We start from the raw sequence: 9,762 nt of genomic DNA, 5'->3' as shown, positions 1-9,762 counted from the left end.
AGACTCAGGGTTTCCCCTCCCTTACTTTGTTTGCTTGGTACTTCCCCGTACCTAGTGTGACACTGTCTTTATATATTATTCTGATTTCTAATTAAGGGTTAAATACTTAGTGACAGATTGGCATTTAATTCCCAAAATCCCAGCATAGGTATCATAAATGTTTGTGCGAAATGTCTATAAATCTGCGCCAACCCCAGAGGTTCTGAGGCAAAATCATCACATCTAGACAATAGAGAAAGCCAGGCATGAAGAATATATATTTACAAGCATTTATTAACAAAACAACAAGCTTTGAAATACAATTATATACAATGTGATATACTTCAGAGTTCCAATCTCCAATCTGGGGCTGCGCTTTTTAGTAAATAAAGCAGTGGGCAACCTCAGATTAGTGAATTATCTAAATATAATCCAGCATCAAAACCTTTCATAAATGTTCCTAAAGGCTCTCAAAAGGGCTAACAGTGTGCCAGCTAAAAAAGAAAATGAATATTCACTGCTCCCCACGCCATAATCCCGCCCACCTCTAGGCAGTGAAACCAGCGCCAACCAAGAGGTGGGTAGTATTATCATGGGGAGCAGCGAATATTCATTCTCTTATTTTTTTAAATTATTTTTTTTTTTACTGCACGATATAGACATGCCCACCGACAGCTGTGATTGATTGCAGTGAGACAGCTGTCACTCAGCGTGGGGGCGTGTCTGATTACAAGCAATCATAGGCGTCGGTGGGCAGAGGAAGCAGGGAATAGGAGATTGAATAATGAGCGACCGGCAATTTCAAAAGAGAAGCCGCCACAGTGTGAACGCCGTGCAGCGCAGCATCTGTAATCGGGGAGTATGAGAGAGGGGGTGGGAAGGAGAGACCGACATCGACAGAGAGAGAGATAGAGACAGAGAGAGAGAGAGAGAGACCAAAAGACCTGCGTTTTTTATTGTCAAATAAACATGCAAACGTTCTGCTTAGCATTTTGGTAGCGTTTTTCTACAACTCATTGATTTCAATGGGTGTAGAACGCTGCCAAAATGAACAAAAGAAGTGACTGCTACTTTTTTAAACGCAGAGATTTTCTCAAATTTTTGACAATCAAAACATTGCGTTTAAAACAGCATCGTGCGCACGGATTTTGCATGATTCTCATAGATACTTTGCTGGTGAAGCAGCACGCATGAATTTTGACAATGTGACGCTGCAGCTTAAAATGCTGCAGAAACGCAAAAAAAAAAAAAAAGAGCAACGTGCGCATGAGCCCTAAACATTTCAATTATTCACAACATGAAAAAGGTTCTTTCCCTGTATGGCTTCAGCAAATGTTTAACGAGATCCGATTTCTGAGAATAACATTTTCCACATTCAGAACATAAAAATGTTTTTTTGATTGATTTTTGATTTTGTGTGATTTTTTTGATGGTAACCAAGACATAATTTCCTAGTAAAATATTTCCCACACTCTGAACATGAATATGGCTTCTCCCCTGTATGAGATCTTTGATGCACAACAAGTTTTGATTTCTGAATAAAACATTTCCCACATTCTGAACATGAAAATGGCTTCTCCCCTGTATGAGATCTTTGATGCACAACAAGTTGTGATTTCTGAATAAAACATTTCCCACATTCTGAACATGAAAATGGCTTCTCCCCTGTGTGAATTTTTTTATGTCTAACAAAGTTTGATTTCCGAATAAAACATTTCCCACATTCTGAACATGAAAATGGCTTCTCCCCTGTGTGAGTTTTTTGATGATTGGAATTTTGGACTTGTTTGAAAAGATCAGATGATAGATCAATCCTAGGAAGGACTGGAGGTATATCTGGGACAACAGCATGCTCCTTATATGTATCATGTGTGATACTTTCATCCTCTGTTATAAATTCTGAAGATATTAGAGGTCCATCTGAACTCCCAATACAGTCATCTGCTAAATATAAACACAATGTTATTAGTTTTTAATGATATTTTGAAAGCACATTGTGTTTTAAACCATAACATCAGAAATTAAACTAGGAACCAAATTATTCTGAATCTATTTTCTAATTTCGAGATCTTAGGGTTACATCTTCGTTAATTCGGACCTCCCATTCCTGTCTCCAAAATATCTCTCCAGTAGCACCAGTTCTCTGAAATTTCCTACAGTAAATAATCTGATTTGTCACGATATGAATACAGGATAGCGAGGCACAAGGGGCTCCTATACTGTCCCTCATGCTAGGAGACCTTAGGCTCTCTCTAACTTCTGGATTACTCCTGTAAGTGGAGATGCCAGAGTCTTGGGCCTTACTATTCTCCTGACCAGATGACAAATCTGTTATCCCCCTAGGGAAGGAAGGGGCAGGAATATGATGGAAAAAGATTAAAACAAATAAGAAAACCAAAATTCATACATACTGCAAACTCACAGAATTAAACAATGAGAGACTAAGGAGAAAAGCAAGAGCAGGAAAGCAGCAACATAAAAGACAACAAGGGTTAACACCAAAACTGGTCACAGCAACAATTCACAACACCTGACCAGACCAGTATAGGTAAACTACAGCTGGCATTAATGGAATAGTCCACCCAGTATATACAGGAGGGGAGCGAATGACACTGGCTCCCCTACAGCATGTAATGAAAGATATTAACAAGCAGCCTAGCAGAGATTAACTCTTGCTAGCCTGCCTAAGCCTGTGGTTTCATGCCTGTGTCTACTTGAGCTGCTCACAAATATCAAAGAAGTTAGCAGGCAGAGTGCAGTATCCACAGATCCTGACGCTGCCATGCCAGTTGTCAGAAGCTGCAAAATTCTCCTAGTAACATTGACACACAACATAGACAATTTCAATGAGGGTTTTTTTTAAGACGAAAATAAAATAGATAAAGACAGATGTCGGATATTTAACAGTGTTGTCCGGGACTGTAACGTTGATGGCCTATTCTGAGGCTTTTTAACCAATGCAGGTAGCAGGGTCTTGCGGTCTATACAAATATGTCTTCAAACCAAAAGAAGAAAAAGGGTTAATCCCGCACAATCTGCCAGAATAAAGGCTGCTTTACACGTTTCAATTAAACGTGCGATCGCATTTGTGATTGCACCCGCCCCCATCGCTTGTGCGGCATGGCCAATTTGTTGCCCGTGTTGCACAATGCTGTAACCCCCCGTCACACGTACTTACCTGCCATACGACCTCGCTGTGGGCGGCGAACATCCACTTCCTGAAGGGGGAGGGACGTTCAGCGTTACAGCGACGTCACACACCAACCGCCCAATAGAAGTGGAGGGGCGGAGATGAGCGGGACGTAAACATCCCGCCCACCTCCTTCCGCATAGCCGGCGGGACACAGGTAAGCGGTGTTCATCATTCCCGGGGTGTCACACACAGCGATGTATGCTGCCTCGGGAACATTGAACAACCGGATGTTCAATTTTTAGAAAATGAACGATGTGTATGCGATCAATGTTTTTGCGTACAATCGGAATCGCACGTAGGTGTCACACGCAACTACAACACTAACGATGCCGGATGTGCGTCACTTAAGACATGACCCCGCCGACACATCGTTAGATATATTGTAGCGTGTAAAACCCGCTTAAGATGTGGAAATGTTAAAAGATTAATAACATCATGTCACATGACTCTGATGTGATCAAAGGTCCTTAAACAATCAACTTTAGAATACCTCTGATGGCGTCCCTAAGAGAGTGCGGTTCCTGAGAAATTGCGCAGTTTGTTTCCTCCCAACACTGGTCCTGACTGTAACTAGATCTTATTATTTTATTTCAACCATTCTCCAAAAATCCCAACAAATCATGCTAGCTCTTATTTTTGGTGTAGGTCGTCTTTTTGGGGAAACAGGATATTCATGAACCCTCTGCAGGTCTTTGAGTTGCCTTCATAACGACATAAAGAAGGCACTAGAAACAAACAGCAGAAGAAGCAGAAGCAAAGAAAATACAGCTGAAAAACCAGAGCAGAAAGTCTAAAAATGTAAACACAAAATTAGTGCAGAAAGTACATGAGTAGATATCTCTTACTGGATAGAGCTGGAGGAAACACATCCTGAGGAACATCGGGATCTTCTTGTTTACAGTCCTGTGGGAGAAGAGGACGGGGACATCTCTCTGGTGTTGTCCTCTTACTGGATAGACCTGGAGGAGACACATACAGGGACTGAATTCATTCCTTACATACAGAGAATTATAGGCCGTGTGTATTTAGTCCTGTCTATTACCTGGTGATGTGAGGGGCTGTGGAACCTCCATCATGACGTCCTTGTACAGCTCTTTGTGTCCTTCTAAATACTCCCACTCCTCCATGGAGAAATAGACGGTGACGTCCTGACACCTTATAGGAACCTGACACATACAATGATACCGTCACCCCCGATCCCTTCATAGCGTTACTGTATAATGTCCCAGCATTCCCAGCAGTGTCACCTCTCCAGTCAGCAGCTCAATCATCTTGTAGGTGAGTTCTAGGATCTTCTGGTCATTGATGTCCTCATGTATCGGGGGGTGAGGTGGAGGCCCCGTGATTGGGCTCAGGGGTCTTCCCCATCCCTCAGACACAGGGGCCTGACAGCGCTCACTAGAGGTCTTCTTCACTACTGTGTAATCCTGGTTATGGAGAGACACAGTAATAAATCTCACTCCAGACATTTCCAGAGTCCTCACCTCTCCAGTTCTGTCCATCTGTTATTCCCATAGATAAGAATGATGTAATGCGACGTCATCAGAATCTCTCACCTCTCCAGTAAGCCGGAAGAGGATCTCTAGGGTGAGGTGTAATATCCTCTCCGCCATCTTGTCCCTGTCCATATCCATCCTTCACGGGGAAATCAGGAGAATTCTCTTCTATAGAAGATCTCCACTGAGAGGATCCGATATTATAAGGACCTGAATGGGAAGGAGATGAGGCGATATGTAAAATTAATGGAGATAAGGGAGGTGAGATATTATTTGGGTACTAAAAAATATTCAACATGAAATGTGCTATGTAAATAGTACAACTGTGAAAGTAGCACATTATCGTTATAAAAAAACAATCCTTCATACGACAATGTGAATGGAAAAATAAAAGAGTAATTCCTTCCATAATAAAGCGGGCTTTACACGCTACGACATCGCTAATGCTAAGTCGTTGGGGTCACGGAATTCGTGACGCACACCCGGCCGCATTAGCGATGCCGTTGCGTGTGACACCTATGAGCGATTTTGCATCGTCGCAAAAACGTGCAAAATCGCTCATCGGTGACATGGGGGTCCATTCTCGATTATCGTTACTGCAGCAGTAACAAAGTTGTTCCTCGTTCCTGCGGCAGCACACATCGCTGCGTGTGACGCCGCAGTAACGAGGAAGCTCCCCTACCTGTCTCCCGGCCACAATGCGGAAGGAAGGAGGTGGGCGGGATGTTACGTCCCGCTCATCTCCGCCCCTCCGCTGCTACTGGGCGGCAGTTCAGTGACGTCGCTGTGACGCCGCACGGACCGCCCCCTTAGAAAGGAGGCGGTTCGCCGGTCACAGCGACGTCGTAGGGAAGGTAAGTATGTGTGACTGCTCTGGGTGATGTTGTGCGCCACGGGCAGTGATTTGCCCGTGTCGCAGAACAGATGTGGGCGGGTACCCACACTAGCGATATCGGTACTGATATCGCAGTGTGTAAAGTGGCCTTAAGAGTAGGAAAATAAAAAAGTACAAAAACAAATAATTTCCCAGTTTTTCAGTTAAGAACAGGACAATGGGATTAGGATTCGATGTATTCTTGTCTCTAACGGAAGAAGAGGGGCCACACATGGCGTACGGATCTGTGCACTCGCTGACACACAATTTGCCACCCATTGCTTGTTTGAAGGCAGCAAAATAGTGAAAATTACCCAATTACAAAATGTGCCCACATTATATTTCACTCCTAAACTAGAAAAATTATGTAAATAAAAAAAGTTTAGATATTCTAAACTGGTTTCGGAGCTTGTAGACTTTAACCCCTTAACGACCGCAGGAAGTAAAATTATGTCCTAGCGTTCGGTGTTAATCCCCTCCCGCAGCTGCCGGCAAGCAATAAAGAAATCAAGTGTATGCCGCCCCCCCAACATCGGAAAATTTCAGTGGTTTCATCTACCAAGGGTAGCTCAGTCTCTGGAGACCACGATTCGGGCAGAAAAAAATGATTTATCTCCCACCTGGCATGATTAATCATGTCAGATGGGAGATAAGTCGCCTCCCCCGGTCCCCGAATGTGGCCAAACTGCCCCCCCACCCAATCAACTAAAATGGACCATCCTTCTCCTCTGAGTTCTTTCGTATCTGACATGTCAGATGCAACATCAAAGTTCTCCCCAGGTCCAGCCAGGTCACCCCCTGTCAATCCCAAGTCTCCCGTTTCCTTCTGCAGTGACGATCCCCCACAATCCCTCCTCTTCCTTCTCAGAAGATCCTGTCCACATATGCAGAGCGGCTCTCAGCCGGCTCCCTGCTAGTAGTGACACTGAGCTTACTGCAGCTCACACTGCCATGCTGTGGACCCGGGAAGTGTGAGTGCAGTTATCACTGCACCCACACTCCTCCCATGGAGGGTTTGCACTTCCAGAAAATGGGGGATACGTTCTCAAAGTGTGCGACCCATATTCTGGAAGGTACAAAATCGTTGTAGGACCTCCAAAATGGATTACGGCAGACCGGAATTTTTTTTCTTTTCAATAAATTGCTGAAAGAGGGAATGTGTTGGGGAGTGTTTTTTCAAATAATTTTTTTTTGTCCTTTTTTTATTACTGACTAGGTTAGTGATGTCAAGTATCTGATAGATGCTGTGACATCATTAACCCTAACCCCAACAACCCTATTTATTTCCCCATTTGCCACCGCATTACGCCAATGGGAAGAGTCGGGGCGAAGGGCCAAATAACCATGGGTCTTTCCACCCTGAGAGTACCAGACCACAGCTGTCCACTTTACCTTGGCTGGAAATCCAATTTGGGGGATGTCATGGTGTGATATTGTGGGTTAAGTACCATTTTGTGTGGGTTCATGTTTTGGGCGTGGTGGTCTGTCTATTCGATATATTGTTTGTCCTGTTAAGTCAGGATTTATTCCCTTGAAGTGCTTCTGTGCCTAGGTCTGGGGGAGGGGACCTGGAATCCACCTAAACTCGGTTTACCTGAGAGATTAGTGATTCTGGGTGAGACTTACAAGAAAGAGGAAGCTAGATTGAACCTCTGAGGGAGACGCCGAGGCTGCAGCCAGCACCCCAAAGACACTGTGAGAAACCCCGATTTCCCTGGAGAAGGATTGCTGGAGGAGTATGACTGAACTCCGGGACATTTATGCCATTTCTACCCTCCGTGTGGTGGATTATTTAATGGTCATTCTATATTGCATAGAATAAATATGCTTTGGATTGTTCACTCATCTCTCGCTCTGTTAATTGTGTGAGAAAGACCCCTTCACAGGGGGACCCCACTTTTTTTTTAAAATTATTTATATATTAAAAAAACAGCATGGGGAGACCTTCATTTTGTAATACCAGCCAATATGAAGCTGCCAGCTGTGGTCTGCAGCCGTCTGCTTTACCCTAGCTGTTTTTTTTTATTCTGTTGTTTTTTCAATTATTTTTTTATTTTTTTTTTAGCTAAATACAAGCCTAAACACCCTTTAGTGCCACATGAAAGTCACTAAATGGTGCCAGCTTAGAATATGCAGGGGGGTGGGACATTATATATGTGTTTGACATCTATTTATCTATCCATCCATCCTAGCTTATTAGGCTATGTGCCCACGATCAGGATTTGCATCGGTTTGGACGCAGAGTGTTTTGACTGCAATGTTGTGCAGTACAAGCGCAGTAGCGGGATGTTTAGAAATCTCATCCCGACTGTGCTTCTTTTATCTGCAGCATAAACTGACCAGCGGCGCGGCTTCCTGAGACGCAGGATGTCAGTTTATGCTATGGAGATGAGTGTGTTCTTCGCAGCCTGGAGAATAAAGTCCGCAGTGGCCTGAACCCAGATCGTGGGCACGGGCAGCTGCATTCTCGTGTGGAAAACACTGGCAGCTGCACAGAAGAGCTGACACTGCGTCACAGTCTAAGTGAGAAACTTGGCACTACAGCAACATTTTTGTAAACTACCTGTGGAGTTAAAATGCTCACTGTAACCCTGAATAAAATTTTTTAGAGGTCTAGTGTCCAAAATGGGGTCACTTGTGGGGAGTTTCTGCTGTATAGGTACCTTAGGGGCCCTGCAAATGCAACATGGTGCCCGCCATTTATTTCAACTTTTCCAAAATTCACAGGGTGCTCCTTCCGTTCCAAGTCCTCCCATTTGTCCAAACAGGGATTTTTGGCCACATGTAGTCTATCAAACTGTGCAGTTTACTTTTTCGTGTTTCCTCTTGAAAAAGTGAGAAATTTGGTGCTAAAGCAACATTTTTGTTAAAAAAAAAATGAACATTTTCAATATGACGACCTAATGTTATAAAATTCTGTGAAGTACCTGTGGGTTCAAATGCTCAATATACCCCTGGATAAAATCCTTGAGGGGTCTAGTTTCTAAAATGGGATCACTTGTGGGGGAGCTCCACTGTTTAGGCACCTTAGGGGCTCTCTAAATGCGACTTGGCATTCGCTAATAATTCCAGCTAATTTTACAGTCAAATGACACTCCTTCCCTTTCAAGTCCTGCCGTGCGACCAAACAGTTGATTACCACCACATATGAAGTATCTTCGCACTCAGGAGACATTGCACAATAAATTTTATGGTGCATATTTTCCTGTTACCCTTGTGAATAAAAGCTATCTGGTTAAGGTAATAATTTTGTGGTAAAAATGTTTTTTTTTTTTAATTTTCACGGCTCAACGTTATAAAATTCTGTGAAGCCTCTGGGGGTTCCAGGTGCTCACCAAACATCTAGAGAAATTCCTTGAGGGGGTCTAGTTTCCAAAATGGAGTAACTTGTGGGGGGTTTCTGCTGTTTAGGTACCTTGGCGGCCCTACAAATGCTACATGGTGCCCGCAATCTATTTCAGCCAAATTTCCTTTCCAAAATTCACATATTGCTCCTTCTGTTCCGGCTTCTCCCATTTGTCCAAACAGAGGTTTCTGACCACATGTGGGGTATCACCGCGCTCATAAGAAAGTGGGTAATAAACTGTGGGGTCCACTTTTTTGGCGTTACCTTTCGAAACCTGTCAAAGTGACACTGGTAAGAATTGTAGAAAATGGCCGAGTCATGACGTATAAAACTGGCTCCGTCCTTAATGGGTTAAACTGAATGTACATGAGCCGGTCAGGAATAGCGGGAAACTGGTCCTGAACTGGTTAAAGGTGAAAATAGCTGAGACATGAAGGGGTTAATGAGAATGAGGACCCCCAAATAATAGAGCCCCTGCACCTACCTCCACCTGCAGAGCCGCACACTAGATATATAATACCCTGCACCTACCTCCACCTGCAGAGCCGCACACTAGATATATAATACCCTGCACCTACCTCCACCTGCAGAGCCGCACACTAGATATATAATACCCTGCACCTACCTCCACCTGCAGAGCCGCACACTAGATATATAATAACCTGCACCTACCTCCACCTGCAGAGCCGCACACTAGATATATAATACCCTGCACCTACCTCCACCTGCAGAGCCGCACACTAGATATATAATACCCTGCACCTACCTCCACCTGCAGAGCCGCACACTAGATATATAATACCCTGCACCTACCTCCACCTGCAGAGCCGCACACTAGATATATAATACCCTGCACCTACCTCCACCTGCAGAG

At 44.0% G+C, this 9,762-nt stretch overlaps 1 protein-coding gene across 1 annotated transcript in view; it reads right to left on the bottom strand.

Annotated features, from left to right (window-relative positions):
* Positions 1-209: 209 nt before the first annotated feature.
* LOC142259203 (uncharacterized) overlaps positions 210-9,762 on the bottom strand; it is a 37,558-nt gene continuing 28,005 nt past the window's right edge. The window contains exons 3-5 of the mRNA XM_075331697.1: positions 4,215-4,338; positions 4,018-4,131; positions 210-1,920 (exon numbers count right to left, since the gene is read on the bottom strand). Of these exons, the coding sequence (XP_075187812.1) occupies positions 1,355-1,920; positions 4,018-4,131; positions 4,215-4,338 (804 nt within the window). The 3' untranslated portion in view covers positions 210-1,354. The remainder of the gene's footprint in view (positions 1,921-4,017; positions 4,132-4,214; positions 4,339-9,762) is intronic.

This window comes from Anomaloglossus baeobatrachus (assembly GCF_048569485.1).
Source record: "Anomaloglossus baeobatrachus isolate aAnoBae1 chromosome 5 unlocalized genomic scaffold, aAnoBae1.hap1 SUPER_5_unloc_30, whole genome shotgun sequence".
Taxonomy (NCBI): domain Eukaryota; kingdom Metazoa; phylum Chordata; class Amphibia; order Anura; family Aromobatidae; genus Anomaloglossus; species Anomaloglossus baeobatrachus.
The sequence above is the reverse complement of the archived record's forward strand: the minus strand, read 5'-3'. Positions and strand labels throughout refer to the sequence as shown.